The 23,308-nt window shown below is 31.1% G+C and overlaps 4 protein-coding genes across 5 annotated transcripts; 2 read left to right on the forward strand and 2 right to left on the reverse strand.

Annotated features, from left to right (window-relative positions):
* The first annotated feature begins 5,929 nt into the window (after positions 1–5,929).
* Positions 5,930–9,211, forward strand: LOC127242317 (phytoene synthase 2, chloroplastic). The gene is made up of 7 exons (XM_051261809.1): positions 5,930–6,164; positions 6,633–7,280; positions 7,359–7,409; positions 7,548–7,720; positions 7,792–8,027; positions 8,109–8,301; positions 8,795–9,211. Exons 2-7 carry the CDS (start codon positions 6,803–6,805, stop codon positions 8,972–8,974), a joined length of 1,311 nt encoding a protein of 436 aa, XP_051117766.1. The 5' UTR covers positions 5,930–6,164; positions 6,633–6,802; the 3' UTR covers positions 8,975–9,211.
* A 1,289-nt stretch (positions 9,212–10,500) lies between these two features.
* On the forward strand, positions 10,501–12,033 carry LOC127242235 (glutathione S-transferase F12-like). Its single transcript, XM_051261698.1, has 3 exons — positions 10,501–10,767; positions 11,237–11,285; positions 11,394–12,033. The coding sequence occupies exons 1-3, from the start codon at positions 10,501–10,503 to the stop codon at positions 11,843–11,845; spliced, it is 768 nt and encodes a 255-aa protein (XP_051117655.1). The 3' UTR covers positions 11,846–12,033.
* A 729-nt stretch (positions 12,034–12,762) lies between these two features.
* Positions 12,763–17,750, reverse strand: LOC127242238 (ras-related protein Rab5). 2 transcript variants are annotated; one of them, XM_051261700.1, is made up of 8 exons: positions 17,593–17,750; positions 17,416–17,493; positions 17,123–17,290; positions 16,363–16,411; positions 16,075–16,148; positions 14,989–15,082; positions 13,209–13,325; positions 12,763–13,054 (listed from the first exon to the last, which is right to left on the reverse strand). In XM_051261700.1, exons 1-7 carry the CDS (start codon positions 17,629–17,631, stop codon positions 13,228–13,230), a joined length of 600 nt encoding a protein of 199 aa, XP_051117657.1. In that variant the 5' UTR covers positions 17,632–17,750; the 3' UTR covers positions 12,763–13,054; positions 13,209–13,227. The 2 variants fall into 2 exon arrangements, with proteins under 2 accessions (XP_051117657.1, XP_051117656.1); XM_051261699.1 differs by having other exon boundaries at positions 12,763–13,057.
* Positions 17,751–18,241: 491 nt separating this feature from the next.
* Positions 18,242–20,191, reverse strand: LOC127241954 (uncharacterized protein At1g65710-like). The gene is made up of 2 exons (XM_051261254.1): positions 19,193–20,191; positions 18,242–19,115 (listed from the first exon to the last, which is right to left on the reverse strand). The coding sequence occupies exons 1-2, from the start codon at positions 20,099–20,101 to the stop codon at positions 18,351–18,353; spliced, it is 1,674 nt and encodes a 557-aa protein (XP_051117211.1). The 5' UTR covers positions 20,102–20,191; the 3' UTR covers positions 18,242–18,350.
* Positions 20,192–23,308: the final 3,117 nt, after the last annotated feature.

The raw sequence follows: 23,308 nt of genomic DNA on the forward strand, positions 1-23,308 counted from the left end.
TTGCAAAACATAACTAAAAAAAACTTTTACTTTTTATTTTTTTCAACAAATAGCTACTGTATATTATAAATATTTTGTACATGAAAGCAAACCCCCCTTTTCTTTTTTTTTTTTTTGGTTTCTCATATATTTTTATTGTGTTATCATATATATATATATATATATTATATAACCAACATTATAAGTCATTGAAAATCTACAATAGGTAACTAAATTATGGCAAAAAAAAAATATTTTTTCCGTTATTCAATTATGTGTTAATTTGATAGGGCACAAATTTTAAAAAAATAGATAAAAATAAAATTTTTATTTTTTAGGGTAATAATACATAGAAAAAATTGTATTATTTTACTAAAAAGTAAAACGAGAATAAATTTAGATAACAATAAAAAAAATAAGAATAAATTTGGATAAAAGAGAAATTAAGTTATATGTGTATATATTTGAAATTAAATTTTATTTGCTATTTAAACAATAATTTGAATATAATATTTTATAAAACAATTATAGTAATTAATATTGTAAAAATTATAGAACTAAACTTCAACCAAATAAGTACATTTTTTATTTTTATAAATTTTTTAAGATTTTTGAAATTTTAAATTTTAAAAATAAAAAAAGTAATATTTGTTGTGATATTTTATAAATGAAAAAAATATACTAATTAATTTGATATTTATTTATTTTTTCAAAAATTGAATAATATCATAAATTCAAAAATATTTTCTAAACAAAGGTAAAATGTTGACATTAATGTTAGCTTTATTTATATACAAGTTTCAAAGGTTTTGAAATGTTTTGATAATAGTAAAAATTAAATATTTCATATGACGTATTATAAGAATTTATACTTAATGTAATATTTAATATTTAAAAAATATTACTATTAATGAATAATATAAAATATAAAATACATTTTATTAGTAAAAAATAAATTTTTTTATCCTTCAAAATAATAATAATTATTATTATAATATAAATTTTTTGTTAATTTACTAATAAATTTTTTATAATATTTTCATATTAGTTTTTGTCTATTATATTTTAATATTATTAGTTTTTAATTTATTGTCCAATCAAATTATAGTAGTAATTTTTTTTTAGGAAGAAGTAAATAAACTTGGTCCGGCTTTCCTTACTCTCGTAACTGATGTAATACAGGAAGCCAATTAAGAGAAGACACGTGGCAAATTGCACCAGATAACGCTATCTCGAAGTCATTGGAAGTTCCTTTACACGTATCCTGTGTACTAAGCATTATTATTTTATTTTATTTTTTTATAACGGTGTACTAAGCATTATTGTGCAATTATGGGTTTGTTATGTTTGGATTTGTTTGTTTTTAATTTTAAATAAAATATATTCTCTTCCTCCCTTTTAACAATCTATTCATTTTTTTATTTCGATCCATTTCGTAACAAACTATCAATTACTATTTTAGTAATTATACTATCTACCTAACATTACAAATACCCTTCCAATTTACAATATATTACACAAATATCGTTACCTTTGTATCATACAATACTAATAAGGTTAATTTAGTATTTTTATCTTTATTTCTACTTTATCATAATATAATACTAATATTTTTAAAACTCCATGCAAAAAGCAAATGGATATATAGATATGAGACGGATGGAGTAAATAGTATTTATTTTAGTTCGAAATTAAAAGGAACAAACTCTAAAGTAACTTTAAAAGAGGTTTAGGATTTTATATTTTGAATGTATTGAAGAGTGATAATGTTTAGGATTTATAAATTAACTACTTTTAATTAATAGGCTATTAATGTAATAGACTGCTTAATAAGATATAAATGTGAAGCAAAGTTAGAAAGAAAATTTATTGAAATGTAGAATATAAAATAAATAATCTTTTGATATTTTTAGCATACAAATGTGTTTTAAGAAAGTTATTGCATTAAATCAGCTATGAATATAAAAAGCATAGTTAGAAAGAAAATTTATTGAAAAGTGATTATTAAATTAATTAATCTTTTGATATTATTAGCATACAGTAATTTGTTTTAAAAATATTAAATTAATTAGTCTTCGGTTTTCGGAGTTGCTTGCTGATATGACATCGTTATGACACCACTAGATATTGTGTGGATGGCAGTGAAAAATATTTGAAAATTATTTTAGTCGTATAATTAGACTATGTATTGGATTAGTCTTGTAACTAAAAAAATTTCGCATAAATGATCATCAAATGTTATCTACATGTCACTTACATAATCTCTTGCATGTCACGACAACATTTTTGGCTCATGAAAACCATTTTTATCAAAATTTTTAAATTGTAAGTCTAATCAAATATTTACATGATCTAGTTATGGTATTAAAATGATAAGAAATGTTTCTTCTGTCTCATAACAAAGTATCCATTTTTCCATTTTAGTCTGTCCCATATAGAGTATTCATTTCATTTTTTAGTAACTGTATTATCTACCTAACATTACAAATACTCTTACAATTTACAATATATTTCACAAATGCCATTACTTTTATATCACACATACTAATAAAGTTATTTTAGTCATTTTTATTTTATTCATATTATATTCCAATATAATACTAATATTTCTAAAAATACGTTTAAAAAACAAATAGATATTTAATTATGGGACGGATGGAGCATTATATATGAACAAAAAAGAAAAAGAAAAAAGTTTTTCATTTGTATTCTACTTAAAACAATAATGTTGTTTTTGTTTTGTGAAGTGATTTAAATGAATATATATATTTTTTTATATATGAAATATAGAAAATTGTATAGATAATATAAAATTAATAAATATGTGCTCTATATTAATTTTTGAAGAAAAATATGTATATTTATTTTGGTAAAAAGAACACACCCTAATATACCACCATCTTATTTTGTATATATTTATATAAATCTAGTGATATTTTACCTATAACACACTCAAAAAATAGTAATTGCAAATTTCAACGTCATAAAAATATACTTCTTCCATTTCAGATATTTTGTCCCCTTCAACGTAGATAAGTGAATTTAGGTAAAGTATAATTAGTAAATAAATTAAAATTTAGATCAATAATAAAAAAAATGATTGTATAATAAAATAATTATAGATTAAAGGTTTGTTTGTTTTGTGCTTTGGTTCGAATGTATATTTTTTTTTTATATAAAGTATAATGAATTTTGTAGATAATATAAAAATAATAAGTAGGAATAATATATTAATTTTTTGGAAAAATATGTTGGGTGTTTTTACAAAAAGAATACATCATAAGATGAATAAATAGTTTGATTAATATTAAAAAAATTATAAAATTATCAAATTTAAAATATAATTAAAATGTATAATTATATTTTTTAAAAAATAAATTATATGACACGAATAAAAATAAAAATAAATTATATGAGATACTAAAATATATTAATATTCGTTAATTTATGATGGAAGTAATGGGGTGTGCTCTTATAGAGATTTTTTATTTGAATAATTTTTTTAATACATAGGTTATTTGAGATACAATTTATTGAACAATTTTTAAAAAGTTAAACAATTAATTAGATGATGTACAACTCAATGTTACAGAACAATTTTCTTTTATTTTTAATTTATATATATATATATATATTTTTATGACGTGTGATTTTTTGAGCATATAAAGTCATAATCACAAGTTACTTCCAAACCATCCGATGATCATCTCTTGTAAGACAATTTTTTTTATTTTTTTATTTTTGTTTTTTGTTTTATTTTGTTTTTTTTTTTACTTTGAAACACCCTTTGAAAAACATTACATATTTTGAGCATAATCTATAATTGGATGTGTATTTCTTATCTAAAATTTTGTCATATTTTGTCACGCCCTACCTATGCTATATGTAATTTTATGGTAATAATTGTAATTGTCAAAAAAAATTAATATATAATGTCAAAACCAATAAAAGTGAAGGCAATGGATTACGCAAGTGATTATTTAAATTGACCTTGAATTTAACAACATTGATAATTATTTAAGTTACTTAATTAACTAATGATGTTATTTTAGTTGAAAAATTGGAATATACTTCATCCGTCATACAAATATATGCTCATTTGATCGGACACGAATTTTAATAAAAATGAGTAATAATAGTTACTTTTTTATAGTAAAAAAAAAAATAAAAATGTAATAATTTTTTACTTAAAAAAAATAAAAATATTTTTCAATGACAACCCAAAAAAGAAAAAGAACATAAATTTGAATGACGGAGGGACTACAACTTACCGATTATTTATAGTAGTTTATTAATGAGCATGTCTACCCTATTAAGAGGTATTTTTCTTATTTAATTTAATCATACCATTTCCTTAACACTAATCTTTGTTACTAATCTTTGTTTACTTCAATTGTTTTTTTTTTAATAGATATATATATTTTAAAAAATTTATATTATTTCTGTACCTAATGAAAGTATAATATTAATCATTTTTGTTTATCTTACTAAAAAGTATTTATTTTTTATTATAATTAAAATTAATTATATACTAATACTAAAATATTTTTAATTTTATAAACAAAAATATCATTACACATGTATACAAGGTTAAAAATACTATTATTTTTTAATTTATTACAAAAATTCAAAAGATACATCCGTAAGGGAGCATAGAATATGATTTTTGTGAAAAAATAAATATATTGATGTGATCTTTTAAAAAATTGAATAGTGTCGAAATTATAAAATATGTTGCATAAACAAAGCCAAAGTATTAGCACATGTTTCAATTAATATAGCACATCATACTTTTTAATTAATAATAATGGATTTATCTGTTCAGTCGGTAAGTTTGAAGTATTTTTTTATATGGAGTATATAAAATTGTGTCGATAATATACAAAAACAATATTATGTTAAATAGTTGTTTTTTTAAAAAAAAAATAAAAATTATATAATAGTATTATTTCATTTATTCCATATGTTCACTTTATTAATATATTTATTTATTTTGACACCGAATTTATAAATATTGTATTTTAAAAATAGTTTTATATGCAAATACAATTTTACCTTATGATATAAAAAGTTATTACGAAGGTATTGATGTAAATAAGTGTAAATACAAGGGTATTTACAATATATTTATATATAGTGAAGTCTATATTTACTAAAACAATTTAATAAAAAGTAAAAAAAAAAACTAACAAAATATTTACTCTTTTTATCCCATAAAAAAGTTATCATTTTTTATTTTATTCCGTACCAAAATAAAATTACTATTTTTCTAATTTAGTACTTGTATTAACTACCTAACATAATAAATATCTTTTCAACTTATACTATATTACACAAATGTTATTACTTTTATATTACACGTTACTAATATATGTACTTTTGCATTTTTCACTACCATCTAATATAATACTAATATTAAAAAAATTACATGCAAAAAGTAAATGATAACCTTTATAGGGAGCATTTACGGAGAAAATATTTTATTTTTCACATTTTTAATTTACTATATTTATTTTCGTTCATCTCACCTTATTTGTCCTTAAAATATGATCATACACTTCAGTCAAATTTAAATTTCATAATTTATAACTTATTTTAGTTTTAATTATACTATTTTATTATCTTAATTTATAATTAAATTTTTATCAGATAATAATTATTTTTATTAATATATATATTTAACTATTTATTAATTATAAATTACTTAAATTAACAAAAGGTGGATCAAAAGGGGTATTTATTTATATTTATTTATTTATATTTTATGAGATGTCAACTTGATATGAATAATCCCATTCCCAACTAATAAGCGAACACCAAACACAGCCTTTAAAGAGCAAATAGATACCGAATCGTGGAGCGAACTAAACGGGTCATTGTCGGGTGCGGGCCCCACTTTGGCCTCAAAATTATTCGGGCTGTGGATTTAACACCCACATTTCTTATCAACGTCATTTCTCATCTCTGTGAAAAAAACACCCAGGGCCTCAAAACTACTGCGCTCCAATTCAATCGTGGCACTGAAAAGACCGTCCGACAATCACTTCTCCTGGATTCTCTGGAGATTACGGCTTACCTCTTGCGTTTGTTATGTGTGTGGTCTCTGATTTCGAAGCGTTTCAATTTTGTGTATTTCGCCATTTTAGCTGATTGCTTGCTGCTATTGGCTTTCGGCAGCTTGCGAGGTTAGTTTAGCAATTTCTTAATTTTAATTAGGTGTGGGAGTCGTGGCCTGTTGATTTGTTCTATTAGATTACGAAATCTGGTGCTTTTTGCTACTGTTTTGGATTTCGTGAATGAAGATTGAAAGTCTGCGGTGTTGTGGAGGGGATAAGGGGAGTTCGATGGTTTGTAACGTGTTTGGACCAAATAAAAAGTTAGGTACATTTTTGTGATGTGGTTTGACTAGATGCAGAGAGTGGTAGAGCCCATAGTCCATATATAAATGTGCAGGATGATGATAATGATAATGATGATGATGACGGTGTGAATTAGAGCTTATTTTATAATGTTTAGGTTCTCGTGGAGCATTTCTTTAATGGTTGAACTTGTTCGATGTGATTGCATCTTTATGTAATGGAAATTTGACTAGTGCTGCGTACCTTTATTGTTCATCTGCTCTCCCTAATTCGTCGTCGCTGTGCGTTCTGCAGATATAATCTTCCATTGATTTGCAGCAATTTAGGAATTGTTTGAATTTGGAGCAGATCTTTTGGTTGTGAACAGAGATTTAAGGCTAAGAAGAAAAAGTTCTGTATCAAAATTTGGGTGAAATCTTAGGGCTTGTTTAGAGCATTAAGGTTTGTAAGTTAGTGAGTTCATCATGTCTGTTGCTTTGCTGTGGGTGGTTTCTCCAACCTGTGAAGTTTCGAATGAATCGTTTGTTCGTGAGGGCAACAGAGTTCTCGATTCGTTTGGCTCGATTGCTAGCCGTAAGATCATAAGCTGCACCGGCAACAGGCCGAGGAGAGTTAAGAAGTATAGGCGAAGTTACGGCTCTGTAAATGCCGATTTGAGGTATCCTTGTTTGGGGGATTCAGGATTAGAGCATGGAGGTCGAGTTTTCTATCCAACATCGAGCATGGTCGCTAGTACAGCCGGGGAGATCGCCATATCCTCCGAGCAAAAGGTCTATGAAGTGGTTTTGAAGCAGGCGGCATTGGTTAAACGGCAGCTGAAATCCGAGGAGGACGTCGAGGTTAAGCCAGATATAGTTGTTCCCGGATCGCCGTCTGTTTTGAGTGAAGCTTACGATCGATGTGGCCAAGTATGTGAGGAGTATGCAAAGACGTTTTACCTCGGTTAGCCCTCTTTATTCATTCTCTGATTACACGAATATGCGTCGAGCATCGTTTGATTCTTGCGGTGTTCTTTCGTAGGAACAATGCTGATGACTCCCGAGAGGCGACGAGCAATTTGGGCAATATACGGTAATAGCAAGGGGCTTTTTAACGTTATGATCGATGATTCTTTTTGTCGCGGCTTTATTTTACACGATTCGTTATTGTTATCGCATTTGACGGATTGCGTCTAAAATGTATGGCTTTTAACGGTTTTATTCGATACAGTGTGGTGCAGGAGAACGGATGAACTCGTCGACGGACCAAACGCGTCGCATATAACTCCAACGGCGTTGGACAGGTGGGAGGCGCGGCTCGAGGATATTTTCGGAGGGCGTCCTTTCGACATGCTCGATGCTGCTTTATCCGATACTGTTTCGAAGTTTCCCGTGGACATCCAGGTTAGCTTGAAGGTTCAGTAGTCGTTTTTCCGTTTCGATATTCTCGACTTCAATTCCGTCCCGTTCCGCAGCCGTTCCGCGACATGATCGAAGGGATGAGGATGGATCTCTGGAAGTCTAGATACAAAGACTTCGACGAGCTGTATCTCTACTGCTATTACGTCGCCGGCACCGTCGGGCTGATGAGCGTTCCCGTTATGGGCATCGCACCCGAATCCAATGCGACGACCGAGAGCGTCTACAACGCCGCTCTGGCGTTAGGCATTGCAAACCAGCTGACAAACATACTCAGAGACGTCGGCGAAGAGTAAGTCGCCGTCCGATTACAATATTGGATGTAGACAATGTGAAAACTCGAGGTTGACTTGTAATAATTGTGTCGATGCAGCGCTCGTCGTGGAAGAATATATCTCCCCCAAGACGAGCTTGCACAGGCCGGGATATCGGAAGACGACATTTTCGCCGGGAAAGTAACCGATAAATGGAGGAACTTTATGAAGAAGCAAATAAAGCGCGCGAGGAAATTCTTCGATGACGCGGAGGCTGGCGTCACCGAGCTCAGCTCCGCTAGCCGTTGGCCGGTAAGTTCAAATTTATGCTTTGTTAATATACCTTGTGTGCCGATGATCAATTATAGTATGTGTTGTGCGATTTGACTGTTATTTATGTGTTAGTATTTGTATTATATTAATATGCTTCCTATATCACCCAAATTTGCGCTCATTTTTAATTGTTTGACATCTAAAAATGTTATTATTTTTTATTTTGTGTTGTGGCTTTATACCTCATGTGCTGCCAGTTTTTGCCAATATTGTGCTAACTAATTATAGTTGGCACAATTGTGTTGATGATCAATTAGAGTAAATATTTTAGTGTATGTGTTGTATTTGTATTGTATTAACATATATTGTTTTGTCGCTTTATACCTCATGTAATGCCAATATATATATATAACATTTGTTGTGCTAATTAATTACAGTCGACACAATAATAGCCAGTCGAAGTGCATGGACATTTGATTCGAGTTGATTTCGATTCAATTTTTTTTTTTTAAATGTTGTCCGGCGAATGCAGGTGTGGGCGTCGCTGCTGCTGTATCGGCAAATACTGGACGAGATAGAAGCGAACGACTACAACAACTTCACGAAGAGGGCGTACGTGAGCAAGCCGAAGAAGATTCTTGCTTTGCCCATTGCGTATGCCAAGTCCCTCGTTTCTCCCGGCCGTGCTCTCGTCTCGTCTTCGTCGCCGTGATCGGAGAACAGCGGCGGCGGCGGTGGTGACGATGCATTGAGGCTGGCTGGCTGGCTGGCTGTCATTACTCTTACCTATAGTATACATACAGATGATATGTGTAATTAGCAGATTCTTTGTTTAGTAGTACAACTGAAAATTTCTGCTCTATTCTATGGTAGTGAAATTGAATATTCTGTGTACAAGAGGCAGCAGCAACAACAACTATTTGGGGAATCCACTACTACAATTGTGGGAGTATTGCTCTAACAACTAACAAACAATTATTATTTACGATACATTATTTATATTCATATAATATAAAATACTAACTTATGAATTAACAAGTAAAAAAGATATATACTATTACTTATATCTTACTTGTACTGATTTAAAAAATAATTTAAAAAATCAACAGAGAAATCAATTTAAAATGAAAATAACAGTAGAAGTTGTATAATAATAATTGTAATTGTAATTTTCAGTCAAAATTATTATGGTTGTATACTTTTATTTATAATTAGTGTTGTTCTCAATGTAATTATTGTTAGTATTGTATTGAATGTACTGAAAATGTAAATCAACTAATAAATGGGCTATAAATTGACACTATAATGTACATATTAATATACTATAAATACAAAATATTAATAACAATTTACAATTTACAATTTACATAGCACATATGGTATTACTACTAAGTTATAAATTATTTTCTTGTAGTATAATCAACACCCTATTCATTCTAATAATAATAATAATTGTGATATAGTTTAGGTCAATGATAAAGGGAGGCCAACACGCACTGCGGTCTATTTGGAGCCCAAATCCAGTAATCCGCTACTTGACCTGATCTATCGCAAGATTCATCTTTGCCGTCGGATCAAAGGTTTTATCTTGAACCGTTTAACTTACTTACCAAAGTGATACATCTTGTTTTATGTGATCGTTTTACTTATAAGTATTTATCTTTTCTTAGAGTAAAAATAATATCTATATAAATATTAAAAATACCCGTAACTTTATAAAACTATTCATTTTTATTTTATATTGTAAAGATGATATATATTTAGATAAATACTTTGAGTTGAGACTAAGAGAATTATATTTACAAAAAAATCCATGTCCGTGTATTAAAAATTAGTATTTTATTTGATATTTAACAATATAATATTTTTATGAAAAAACATTATATAGTATTAAAATTTGAAAAAAAAAAATGGCGTAAATTCAACAAAATAATAAAACAAAACATTTAAATAAATAAAGACTAATGGGTAAAAAATTAATCGAAAATACTTAAATTTATTTCGGCCGTTGAAATTTCGATTACCAATCATTATTATGATTATAGTACATTACTATTTTCTGTATTTGTCTCCATATCGCTATCAAAAAAAGTTTTGCAATGTACTTTTACGAGATATGTCAAAAATTGAATGGGGGTGGGGTGGCACGTGACAACCGCCGGACAAATACTCAACAAAGCGACAAGTGTCACGTGACAACCACCAGGCAAATTGCATAACAAATAGATACATATATATATGAATAAATATAAATACTTCCCTCCCCCTTCCCCTCCACTCCATCTATATTACTATTATTTATTAAAATACAAAATTATAGATACATATATATATAGAGAGAGAGAGAGTAGAGAGAGAATGGTGGTTTTAGTGTACGGAGCAGGGAATGCAGCATGCCCACAAAGAGTAATGGTGTGTCTTGTGGAGTTAGATCTTCAATTTCAGCTCATCCCAATTGATATTCAATCTGGACAACAAAAAACCCCACATTTCAGACAAAGACAGGTATTATTTACACATTCTTTTTTTTAAAAAATGAAAAAAATAAAAAAATTTAAAGTTAGTATTCGAAGTTATATTTTGTAAGAGAGATTTATATTTTGTTTGATATTTTTGAAAATATTGAAATAATACCGATTAATTTATTTTTAATCTAATATAAAAAATAAAAATTATGGGTGTAGTCTTTTTATATTTTTTTCTCATATATTTTCTCAATAAAATTAATATATTACACATTCATTATTTTTATATTATTTACTCAATTTCTTATATCTCACATAAAAATATTTTTTTTAAAATATTTCAAAAAATAAAAAAAATAACCCTATGTGTTTGATTTTATATATTTTTTTAGAGAAAAAAAATGATAGAATAATAATAATAATAATAATAATCACACGTTTGCAATAATGTTAAATGTTGTTTATTAAATACTACTCTAATAAAATATGCTTATGCTAATAATGTGCAGCCATTCGGACAAGTTCCTGCCATAGAGGATGGAGATTTCAAGCTTTTTGGTATTTTGAGATTTTCAATGGATAATAAAATATTTATTTAATATTTTAAATAAAAAATAAGTATTTAATATAATAGTAGTTTTTTTTAAAAAATATATGTACATACAGAATCAAGGGCGATCATAAGATACTACGCATCCAAGTGTGCAACCAACGGAGGAATCAATCTGTACGGAGAGACAATAGAAGAAAGAGCCTTAGTCGATCAATGGCTAGAAGTCGAATCCCACAACTACAACCCGCCGATTTACACAATGGTTCTACAGCTTATGGTTTTGCCGAGCTCGGGCCACAAGACCGACTTTGAGCTAGTCCAAGATTGTAAGGACAAGTTGGAGAAAGTGCTCGATGTGTACGAGGAAAGGTTGTCCGAGAGTAAGTATTTGGCCGGGGACAAGTTCAGCCTGGCGGATCTCAGCCACTTGCCGAACACGAAGTTCTTGATGGGCCAAGGGGGAATGGCTGATTCGATCCGGCGTAGGAAGAATGTGTGTGCTTGGTGGGAGGATATCTCCGGCCGGCCGTCGTGGAAGAAGGTGTTGGCAGAATTCGCAGGTTAGATCAAGCTAGGCCAAGTTGGGCCATTGTTGCTTTGGCCGCAAAAATAATTTGTTAACGAAAAATCGAGTCGCAAATCTATTTTCTATGGAAACATCCAAAAATACTCTATTACCAACTTGGATAGAGTGCTAAATTGAATAAATCTAACATTATAATAGTACGTAAAATATAGACTGTCAGCACATAAGTTTGCATGAATTTAAATGAGTAGTATATTTTGTATCAACTATTGTCATATGCTACCATTTTATATGTTAGTTAGCATATGCAATATGCTGTTAGTACCATATTGAATAATACTTGCACCACATCAGCTTTTTTTTTTTTTTTAAATAAAAAAAATGAGATATTATCTCTCAAATATCTCTGTGACTAAGTTAGAAAATTGTGAAACTCCCTCTTGCAGAGAATAGTGAAACGTTACTCCACTTAACATCAATTGAATTTAAATTTAAATCCAAATTTAAATTTAAATCCAAAATTCCTTCTTCACATGGTATTAGTGTTGGTTTGTTTCCCACCGCTCTCATTCGTCATCGTCTACGTATAAGATGCGTATGGTGACGTATATCTCCTTGAATAGGAGAGAACAGTAATTTACATCTTTTAACATGACATCAGAATCATGGTACCCATATTGATTTTGTTGGTTGACTCCCATATTGATCATGCTTAGGATTTCGAGATAATATAATCTTGAGAGAGTGTCAAGATATTGTAAAAAGCTACTCTAATTAACATGATTTTAAGTTGGAACTCTGGATCCCTTCTTACTTACAATCACAACTTCAGAACCAAAAAAACTACACAGAGTTGAGCTAAAATGGTTATAATAAAACCAATAACAAAACAACAAGCAAGGCAACATTGATGCACTAGGTAAATACGCAATGGCGAAACTAAGGCTACTATGATATACGACACAATGTTATCCGGTGTTAATGAATAAATTGTCAAGATTCTCCAACAAGTTTAAGGCAAAGTTCCATAGTTACAGCACAGCAGATACCGAACAATAAGAGTCTAGATAGTTATAGTAGCCAAAGCCAAATTAATTCGCACGGAAAAAAAGAACTTATTATTTACAGCTACAATCGACAAGCCGGCGCACCAATCACCTAATCACCATAAGAAGTTTCGTACCTTCACTTGCATAGTTATCGGCAGAATCTACTGCTTATATCAATCAGGACAAACATGGAAAGCACCTGCTGAAAAAAAAAAAATGCATAATAAAGAACGTAAGGCTTTGTGCATAGAATGTTGAGAGTATAACTGAACAAGACAGACAAAATAATATACGGTCAAGCGAGTATTAAGTTAAAAAATAAGAAGATAAGAAAAATAAGTAAAGCAGCATACACTTTATGGCGGGTAGTGGTTAAGAACAGCAAGCAGTCCGGGATCCTTCAGCAGGTCTATCAGCAAGAATCATCCCAGATGGGTTTGGTGCCGGTTGAGCTCTAGGTAATCTTTTCGCTGCGATATGAAATAATTAAGTAAAGCTTAGTACAGATTGTGAGCTGATATTGGTGCAAGGATTGATGATTATGTTTCCGATAAGTTAGAGGCAAAATTAGAAATTAAACCATCAATGCTTCAGGATTTTGTTCAGTTTCTGTACAATGCAATCCTCGATAAAAATAAAATATTTGACACCACAAAACACTATATTCAACCCACTATTTACAGTTACACCAAAAACAAAAATTAAACTAAAAATAAATAAAATCACCAAGTAAACACATGTATATTGCCTGCAAAATTAAGGTTATATCAAAAACTACAGGAGCAAGAGCTGTAACTAAGCTGCTGACCGCCAACGATGAGTAAAAGACATCTGAATATCCTCAGCTAAAAATGAGAGAAGAAAGAAATCTTCATATTTAATGGCTTAAGTATCATCAAATTTACAAATTAGAACTATATTTAGAGCATACTAAGATTCTAAGCATATATATTTCAAAATAATCAAACATTCTAGCAGAAAGTTGAACTATTGATTATATTTCAATTATATATAGTATGCGACTACAATTCCGAAGTTCAAATGATGTACATATCATAAGCACTTTAATCATTTATTTCTTATGATCTTACCATGAGAGTAAGATTACCCTCTCCGATTCTGCGGATTTTACTGCCTGTTTCATTTTCTTAGCATGCCTTCACAAGAAACAGCTGGCATGCTAATTCAGAAGCCTAGTTGCACACCTCTATCTCCAACTAATTAACAACTTTCCATTAGACTTGTCCAAACAATTCAATAAGTCACAGTTTCGGATTATGTTTGACCGGTTCCGATGGTTCTACTTCAAATCGGTCAGTTTTTATTTATTTATTGAAATCTTAATCTTTTTTCCCAATTTTCGAACAAAAAGCGCCAGTTTGGACAATTAATCTTGTCCGTTGGATGTACCATTTAATTGTATCCATTAATTTCATTGAAAAAGACAACAAGAACTCTTCTAACTGGAAGTTCGAAGCGAAATTGCCGGTTTGAACGCTAAAATGTTTTAAAATTTTTGAGAAACAGCATAAACCAGCAGTTTGAACTGCCGAATCCATATAGTTTATGCTTTTAAAACTTAAAAATAAAATAAAATAGAGAAATAGAGAAACAGCCGGATGGTTTGGTTACGATTCCGGATGTTGTAAAAATGTAGAACTGAAACCTAATCTTAAAAGATTCAGTTTCAGGTATGGTTTGGTTACGATTTCGGTTTGAACCAAAAAACTGAAATAAAAATCTCAAACCACTGTTTGGACAAGTCTACTTTCCATGTAGTGAACTTGTGATATGTTCAGAATAATTATTGGTAAAGCAATTTATCTATCTATTCATCAAAAGTCAAGTTCAGTTAAATAAAGAGCTTCTAATATAGCATTAGTGTGTTATTTCATTAGCCATCAACCTCTACAAGTGGAGAAATAAGTAACTTGCATGTAATTTTTTGTAAAACCCGGGTTGAAATGAAAACATGTAGTTTTCACTATTAATTTGAATCATCAGGTGATATATCTTTAGTCATATCTACATCATCATTGTTAATAAAACAAGGTTCATCATGACACAAAAATAAAATTATGTCATCATCCGAGTACGGAATTTATAAAGAAGAAAAACAAAAGGTAAGTTTACCTATTTCGTAGAATATATCATTCACATTAGAAGCAGTTTTGGCAGAGGTTTCCAAGAAGAAAAGCCCATTTTCTTCAGCATAAGCACGTGCCTCCTAAGCACATTGGTCAGAAACAAAAACAAACAATCATGCTATTATGTCGCGTTCGAAACTGGAGTGTAAAATTAGATAAATGAATTAAAATTAGCATCAAACTTCTGAAAGTAAGCACTGCATTTGCCAAAAAAAAAAATGGTGGAGCCTAATGAAGATGATATCACTGAAAGAGCCTCATATGTTATACTAAATCCGTCCCAATATGCTTGTTATTTAGTTTTGACGCGTTTTTTTAGGTTGCATATTTTTTTATAGTTGTTTTACTATTTTGCCCTTACTCTTTGTTAGAAATGATTCTATAAATTTCATTTAGAAAGGTAAAAGAGGAAAAAAATGGTAATAAGAAACGTTATAAACATTTTGGGACATCCCAAATTAGAAATAATAGCATATACTATATTGGAACGAGGGAGTATAACCTAAGCAACTAGAAATCTAGTTGCAAATTCAGATAAGACTATGAAATCCAATTTTTGCAGCAAACATGCAACCAAGAAAACTTGATTTGTTTTAAATTTAAGCATACAAACAATATCTAATCCTCTAGTTCCAGACAAATTGGAAAATTCCCGAAAAAACTTTTATATTCACCTCACATTTTCTGGTTCTTTATTAAATTTCCATGTAACACTTAGAGTTAAAAACTTTATAAAGAAACTTGACAATTTCCATTGAGTAGATGTAAACAAACTGAGTTCCAGCAAGGTATTAGTCTCTATTCGTTAGTTCCACTTGTCCCACTTGTCGTATCCTAGAAGAGATCACTAAGTTCTTGGAAGAATTGCAAGGACTAATATTCTAAAGAGTTACATAGCAACCTTTCACTTAATTTTTTGGTAAGTAAATCTAACAGAACTTGGCTAAAATAGGCACATTTAAACATCAAATGAGCTGAAAATAATCTTATGAGGTTACTGCAGATTTTATATCAATTTCTGTAAAAAATGCCTCGGCGATGCCCAAAAAGAAAAGAAAGAAGGATCACTTACTTCTGTAGTCACATTTCGTTTCTCTTCAAGATCACATTTGTTTCCAGCAAGAGCCATAATCATGTTAGGATTACCTACAACAATGTCACAACATTCAGTCATCATGTTTCACCACATATACTGGGACTTAGAAAAGTGACATGTGAGAACTACAAGATTATGTCACATGAACTCAATCTTGCTATGCCGTGTTTGCCTAATTTCCACTCAAAGATATCGACATCAGATTTATGCCTTCTTAAAGCATATGTAGCTTTCTTGAAAAGAGAATCAGTAACTAATAAGCACCTTGCTTCTGGAGTTCCTGCACCCACTTCTTAGCCCTTGAAAAGGAATCCTACATCATCACGTATACGCAACATTTAACTTCACAAACACCATGTAAAACTGCAGAATTATCCAAAATGTTGTGCTAAGTCCCGACTCACGCCGATCACTTCACTAGCACAAAGCTATCACAACTTCCCCATTTTAAAAATTAAACTTAAAAAACTAATGCAATTGGAGAGTATTCACAAATTGCCTCATATGTTCATCACATTCTTGATCATATATAAATAAAATAAACTTGCATTTAGAAAGCTTTATCACTAATGAAACAATTCAACATCTTCCTCCAATAATAATCAAGGTTACCTTTGCACATATTAATTAGCTACAGAATCGATCTTCTCCAAACACCAACAATTATATATATTTTATATATACATATGTGTGTGTGTGTGTTTGAATAGTTATCATCAGATTTTAAAGTTGGTTAAGAAGTAAATTAAGAACAAATGAAACAATTAAAACATCTTCCAATAATAATCAAGGTTATCTTTGAACAGATTAATTAGCTACAGAATTGATCTTCTCCAAACAACAGCAATTATATTTATATATATATATATATAGATCTATAGGTTTGAATTGTTACTATCAGATTTTACAGTTGCTTAAGAACTAAATTAAGAAGTTATTGCAAGCAGTGTGGAAGATTTGATTCATCATTTGAAACCCTAAAACCCTAATTATCGCATAAATATGCACTCCCATATCTAATTACCGCGCTGGTGATGTCGTAAACGATGATTGCAGCAGCTGCGCCTCTGTAGTACATGGGAGCCAAGCTATGATACCTCTCCTGTCCAGCAGTATCCCAGATCTCGAATTTGACGGTGGAATTATTCACAGACACCGTTTGCGAGAAGAAGGCAGCACCGATCGTTGATTCCTGCGAAATGAATCACTCACGAAAAGATCCGTTACCATCTCCATGATCATCAAAACCACACAAACCCCCAACTGATGATCACTACATAAACTAAACCAATTGATCGAAATATTTAGGGAAATTACTTGGAATTCGAGGAATTGACCCTTGACAAATCGTATCACCAGGCTCGATTTCCCGGCGCCCATGTCCCCTAGCAACACCTGAAGATCAAAACAAAAAAAACCCACAAAATTAAGAAAACCAAAGCAAGATTAGCATCAGAAAATGCGGAATCTACATCCAAAAGAGGCTTCACTGACGAGCTTCGCGTTAAGATTGTTGTGAGCCACAGTAGCCATGATGATTTCAGAAGCAGCTTTTGGGGCAAACAGTGTAATCGAAATCAAAATTCAGAAGTGAAACGAAGAACAATGAGACGGTGTTTGTTGGACTTTTCTCACCGAACAAAGACATAATATAGTCTCTATCAAGACGCCATCTGCACCTTCCACCAAAATTTTTTTTTAAAAAAAAACAATAATAATAATTCTCCGATCAAAATAATAATAATAATAATAATAATAATAATAATAATGATAATAATTCAATAAAACAAAATACGAGTATTTGTTCAATCAAATTGAAAGAATTTAACCAAACTATTATTGGGTTATTTTGAGACCCTCAATTGCCTTTGCCACGTAAAAAGAGGAGGGTCCATAAAAATGGTCTGACGGTCGGTAAAATTATAGGTTTAAACTTTCAACGATTTCAAGTCTACATATTACATATGGTTCGTCTTGTGACTTGTTAAACTTATTTTTCAGCATATTAGAGTTCAAATCGAAAAATTACTAGGCGCACACTTTTGGTAACGTTCATTACAAGGAGCGTTGAGGCATTGTGTTCTGATGCCAAACTCCAAAACAATCAAAGCATAAATTTCTGCAAACCGTTGTGGATTCTAAGTAATAAAAATGTTTCCCCGTTAACAAGGAATGAACTGATTTCACGAAATTAAGGGAAACACAATCAACAGAACAACATTAACTACAACACAACAAATAGCAACACTTTTTCAAGTCGATGCGGCGGCGGCGTGCGATCCCCGCGACGCTACTCTGCCGCGCCCGATTCCATTCTGATGATCGGAATATTCCCTTTTCTTCGTCCCTCGTTTCGCGCCATTGCCGGATTCTGACGTCACCGGAGCAGCAGCAACGGAGCTCTGTTTTCCGACAGCTCTCGACGAAGACGAGCACGTCCACCGGTCGGTCGACTCGGCTGAATTCGGCTCCCAGCCGGACAACGACGATGACGACAACCATTGCTGCTGCTGCAGGCTATTGCTGCCGGAAGATTCCTGCTGCTCCTCCGTGGCGGCAGTGTCGGCGGCGGTGCCCCGCCTCACCGTCACGTACTTATGGAAGCTCGGTTGTGTTAGATCATCCTCGTCTCCGACAACCTCGGACTCCATTACAGGATGCTGCCTGATTCTGCTACTTCCCCTGTTTTCGCCGCCGATCATATTGAGATCGGCTACGGCTTCGAGGATCGACTGAGCTTTCACCACGCAAGCCGGCAGCTCCGGCGCCGGCGAATTGTTGGAATTCTTCTTCTGGTGGAAGTTCTGGATGTCTTCTAGTAATAACGCTGTGTAGGACGATGTAACATTTGGATTTGGATTTGGATTTGGTATTGCATCGTTGTTGTTGTCGAAATCGCGAGATTGCCTGGAGGATCTGATTCCTGAGGATGGAATCACGTTCATTGCTAGGTTTTCGGACAGGACGAAGGTTTGGCCATGGACAGGTTCTTCGAGCTTTGAGGTTTTTCTGCAGTTCTGTGAAATTTGAACAGAAAAAAATACTAAAATCCAAAATGGAATCGAACAAATATCAATATATATATATTGGTTACCTGTGAGCTAACGTTGTTGTCGATTTCAGCGAGAGGGTTCCGCCGGTAAGGAGAGTTATCGGTTTTACGAGAATTGCTTCGGCTGAGGGTTCTCGCCGGCGATCGGGCTCGCGGCGACGTGGCGGCGTTTCTCTTGACTTGGATCCTTTTAATGGCGGTGGAGGAATTGGGATCTGCGGCGGCGGCGGGCGGCGGGACGGTGGCGGGGACGGAGACCATTTTGCTAGGTTTGGAGTTAGCGTTGGGGTTAGGTTCGGAATTAGGTTTGGATGAGTTTGGGGATTCAGATCTCCGGCCGGGGGATCTGCTCACCCTCCGGCCGCCGTTTCCGGTTCGTTCCCGGCTGGTGGACCGGGTCGGGTCGCGATCTCTCTCCCGGCTCGGCGTCCGCCGCCGAGAGGGGGAGTGGCGGTGGCGCTCGCGGCGGCGGAGCTCCCTCTCGTCGTCGCCGGTGTTGCCGTCGGATTTTCCGGTGTCGTTGTCGAAGTCGAAGCTACGCTTTGAACCGGAGTACTTCCGGCCGCCGATTTCCGACGACTGGCCGGGTTTTCCGGCGGAGGCCGAGCGGCTGAGCCGCCCGCATTGAATCAAAATAGCGTCGACTTCTTCTTTCGTGCAGCTGGAGCTCCTCACCACCGCCGCCCCTCCGCCGACGGGCGGTGCTGCGTTGCCGGAGCTTCCAGATTCGCATTTCCCGGCGACTTCCTCCGCGCCGCCGCCTTCCCCCTTTTCCTCCTCCGCCTTCCGCCGCTCAATCTCGTGGCTCGTCCGGTGTTTAATTACAAAAATCTCCTTCTTGATAAGCCCTTGCTCTTCCGCCGTCTGACTCTCCGCCGGCGCCGGATCCGCCACCGGAGCGGTCACCGGAGCAGTCGCGCAGACACTTTTTTTGCTCAAACAGGTCCCCATAACGTTCAAAAATTCAAAACCAAATCAAAATCCGATGTCGGATTAAAAGAGAAAAACAAGAATCGGACAGATTATTGGGGTGCAAATGGGAGCCCGACAAGGGGTACAGTGTTCAAGGAAAAATTAATTATCCATGGACAATATCTTCACAAGGTCCCGGATCTTGATACCTCAATTGATCCAGACCGTTAATAGTTCTAATCGACGGTGTAGATTAATTAGGTTTAGAAACTCCTGTAAGTCGCTGCTCTTATAGTCTGTGTTGGGATAAAGGGAGGAGAATAAATTCAAATTCTAGACAGGGGCGGGGCAATTCAATTTAATTCCGACCGTTGATTAAAGATAGAGATGTAAAGGCACTTTTTTTACTTTTCTTTTATTTTTTAAGCGAAAAAAAAAAACAAATTCAAAATTGATGCGTCAGAAGAATAATAACCTACCACTGTTTTCAGCACTGAAAAAAATAATTTCTTACCGTTACCCTATTTTCCATATTTTTGTATATCTAATATTTTATAATAATATAAATAATAAAAATAGAAATCCGACATATCTGAAACAACGGTAGGATTAATGAATTTTTCAAAATTTGAAATTGATAGAACCCAGATACAAAAAATATGTAATTATCTATGTAATATTTATTATATATATAAATAAAAAACACTATATTAAATGGAGTATATAAGGGTGTGTTTGTTTGGGGACTATTCATCCAATTTCTTTTTTCAAAAATATCAAATTAAATACATATTTTTTATTTTTTATATTATATTAAAAATCAATTTTACATTCAAAACATCACATCAACACCTATTTATATCGCATCATACAACTATTCAAATTCAAAATTTTTACTATTCAAATCTCAACTCAAAATCTAAACCCAAACAAACTCACCCATTTTACTCAAAAAAGTGTACTAAGGATAAGTATGTGTTTGTTTGAGTGTTTGGATTTTGGGTTTGAATTTAATAGTAAAAATTTTGAATTTGAATAGTTGTATTATGTAATATAAATAAGAATTGATGTGATGATTTGAATGTAAAATTGATTTTTAGTATAATATAAAAAAATAAAAAATAAATATTTGATTTGATGTTTTTGGAAAAAAATTTTTGTGAAAATAGTAGAAATTCCACAAAATCCCTCAAACAAACACACCCTAAAGTTGTATATTTTGTTCGTTTGAAGGATTCTACCAAAATTCTACTATTCATCTAAAATTTTTCCCCCAAAAACATCAAATCAAACACCTATTTTTTATTTTTTATATTATACTAAAAATTAATTTTACATTCAAAACATCACATCAACACCTATTTATATCACATCATACAACTATTCAAATTCAAAAATTTTACTATTCAAATCCCAACTCAAAATTCAAACCCCCAAACAAACACACCTAGTTGCGATTTAGATTTTGAGTTTGAGATTTGAATAGTAAAAGTTTTGAATTTGAATAGTTGTATGATAGTGATATAAATAGGTGTTGATGTGATATTTTGAATGTAAAATTGATTTTTAGTATAATATAAAAAATAAAAAATAAGTGTTTGATCCTATATTTTTTGGGAAAAAAAAAAGAAATGAATAGTATATTTAAAATTCAATCTCCCAAACAAACACATCCTTAAAGTATTCAGATTATTATTTTTTTCTTTCAAAAGTATTAAATCGAATTATTACTTTTAATACTATATTATAAACTTATTTTATATTTAAAATATTATATCGATATTTATTTATATCACATCAAATAAGTATCTAAATTCAACTATTTAAAATATTTAAATAATAAAAATGAGTATTTAAAATAACTAAACCCAAATGTTTAAGAGTGTGTTTGTTTGAGGGTTTGATTTTTAATTTAATATTTGAATAATAATTTTTTTTAATTTAAATAATTGTATGATGTGATATAAATAGGTATATATATTGGTGTGATGTTTTAAATATAATCTTGAATTTTGCTATATTTAGAAAATAAAAATAGATGTTTAATTTTGATATTCCATCATTCTTATTTAAAGTATTTTTTTATTTTCGTCCGTTCCACTCAAAAGTATCATTTTCCGTATTTAGTCAAAGTAATTGTAGATTAATACTGAAATATCTTTAATTTATATTTAGATTATAAAAATTTCATTACATATGCAATTACTTTATAAAAAAATAAAATGACAAAAATATTAAAATATGGTAGCACATGACTAATAAAATATTATTATTTTTTAATCTACTAAAAAATTCTAAATGCCCTTCTAAAAGTGACTAATATTCTTTTAGAGAAAAAATTCAATAAATAGTACTCCCTCCCCCTGTCATGTAAATGTGTGCTCTGATCGGATACAAGTTTTAATAAAAGTGAATAATAATTGTTATTTTTTTCTTTTATAGTAAAAAAATACAAAAATGGAATAATTTTTTTCTTAAAAAAGAAATGAGAATATTTTTTTTTATGAGAACCCAGAAAAAAAAAAGTGAGCATAGATTTGAACCAAATCTATGCTCACTTTTGATAAAATTTTATCAAATTTGAAAAATAATTTATTTGTAAATTTTGTAAGATTTTTTTATTAAATTTCTCAAATCAAATCAAAAGAAATACACTAATTATATCAATTTTATTAATTTTTTTTTTAGTTTCTATAAATATCAAATTTAATATATAATGTTCTATAATTTTTATAAATTTTTAAACTACAAAGAATTTATTTGGTTGACCCAAAAATTTCTATTTAAACAAAATTCAAAGATTGATTAAATATTTAATTAAAAAATATGTTTGATTTGATAATTTTAAATTACGATTTACTTTAGAGGACGTTTGTATAAGTTTTAATTTTGAATTTGAATTTTGAATAATAAATTTTGAAATAAAATATTTATTTAATGTGACATAAATAAATATTAATATTATATATTTTTTTATGCAATTCAAATTCTCCGTACTTCTAAAACTGCTTCAAACTCGCTCGTGGTTTTATAAACTTTCAGTCTAACTTCCTCAGCGGTCCTTATTTAACAGTATTTGACCTAAATGCGCTTAAATTGCGAATAAATTTTAGAATCTCAATTTCTAAACTTCTAAACTTACAAATATATTTATTTTTTTATATATTTAATCTAAAAAAATAATAAATATATTAAAAATAGTTATTTTTCTCAAGTTCTAAGATTTTATTTTTACTATTTTTTTTG

This window comes from Andrographis paniculata, unplaced genomic scaffold, assembly GCF_009805555.1.
Source record: "Andrographis paniculata isolate CXL003 unplaced genomic scaffold, ASM980555v1 Contig86END, whole genome shotgun sequence".
Taxonomy (NCBI): Eukaryota; Viridiplantae; Streptophyta; class Magnoliopsida; order Lamiales; family Acanthaceae; genus Andrographis; species Andrographis paniculata.

Coding starts and splice junctions, on each gene's coding strand:
- LOC127242238 (XM_051261700.1), bottom strand. CDS start 17,631: ATGGCTACTGTGGCTCACAACAATCTTAACGCGAAGCTC. Junction 17,494..17,592: donor ACAATCTTAACGCGAAGCTC/GTCAGTGAAGCC, acceptor TTTGATCTTCAG/GTGTTGCTAGGGGACATGGG. Junction 16,412..17,122: donor TTTACGACATCACCAGCGCG/GTAATTAGATAT, acceptor GTGATGATGTAG/GATTCCTTTTCAAGGGCTAA.
- LOC127241954 (XM_051261254.1), bottom strand. CDS start 20,101: ATGGGGACCTGTTTGAGCAAAAAAAGTGTCTGCGCGACTGCTCCGGTG. Junction 19,116..19,192: donor ACAACAACGTTAGCTCACAG/GTAACCAATATA, acceptor CAAATTTCACAG/AACTGCAGAAAAACCTCAAA.
- LOC127242317 (XM_051261809.1), top strand. CDS start 6,803: ATGTCTGTTGCTTTGCTGTGGGTGGTTTCTCCAACCTGTGAAGTTTCG. Junction 7,281..7,358: donor TGCAAAGACGTTTTACCTCG/GTTAGCCCTCTT, acceptor GTTCTTTCGTAG/GAACAATGCTGATGACTCCC. Junction 8,028..8,108: donor CTCAGAGACGTCGGCGAAGA/GTAAGTCGCCGT, acceptor GTGTCGATGCAG/CGCTCGTCGTGGAAGAATAT.
- LOC127242235 (XM_051261698.1), top strand. CDS start 10,501: ATGAATAAATATAAATACTTCCCTCCCCCTTCCCCTCCACTCCATCTA. Junction 10,768..11,236: donor CACATTTCAGACAAAGACAG/GTATTATTTACA, acceptor AATAATGTGCAG/CCATTCGGACAAGTTCCTGC. Junction 11,286..11,393: donor TGGAGATTTCAAGCTTTTTG/GTATTTTGAGAT, acceptor ATGTACATACAG/AATCAAGGGCGATCATAAGA.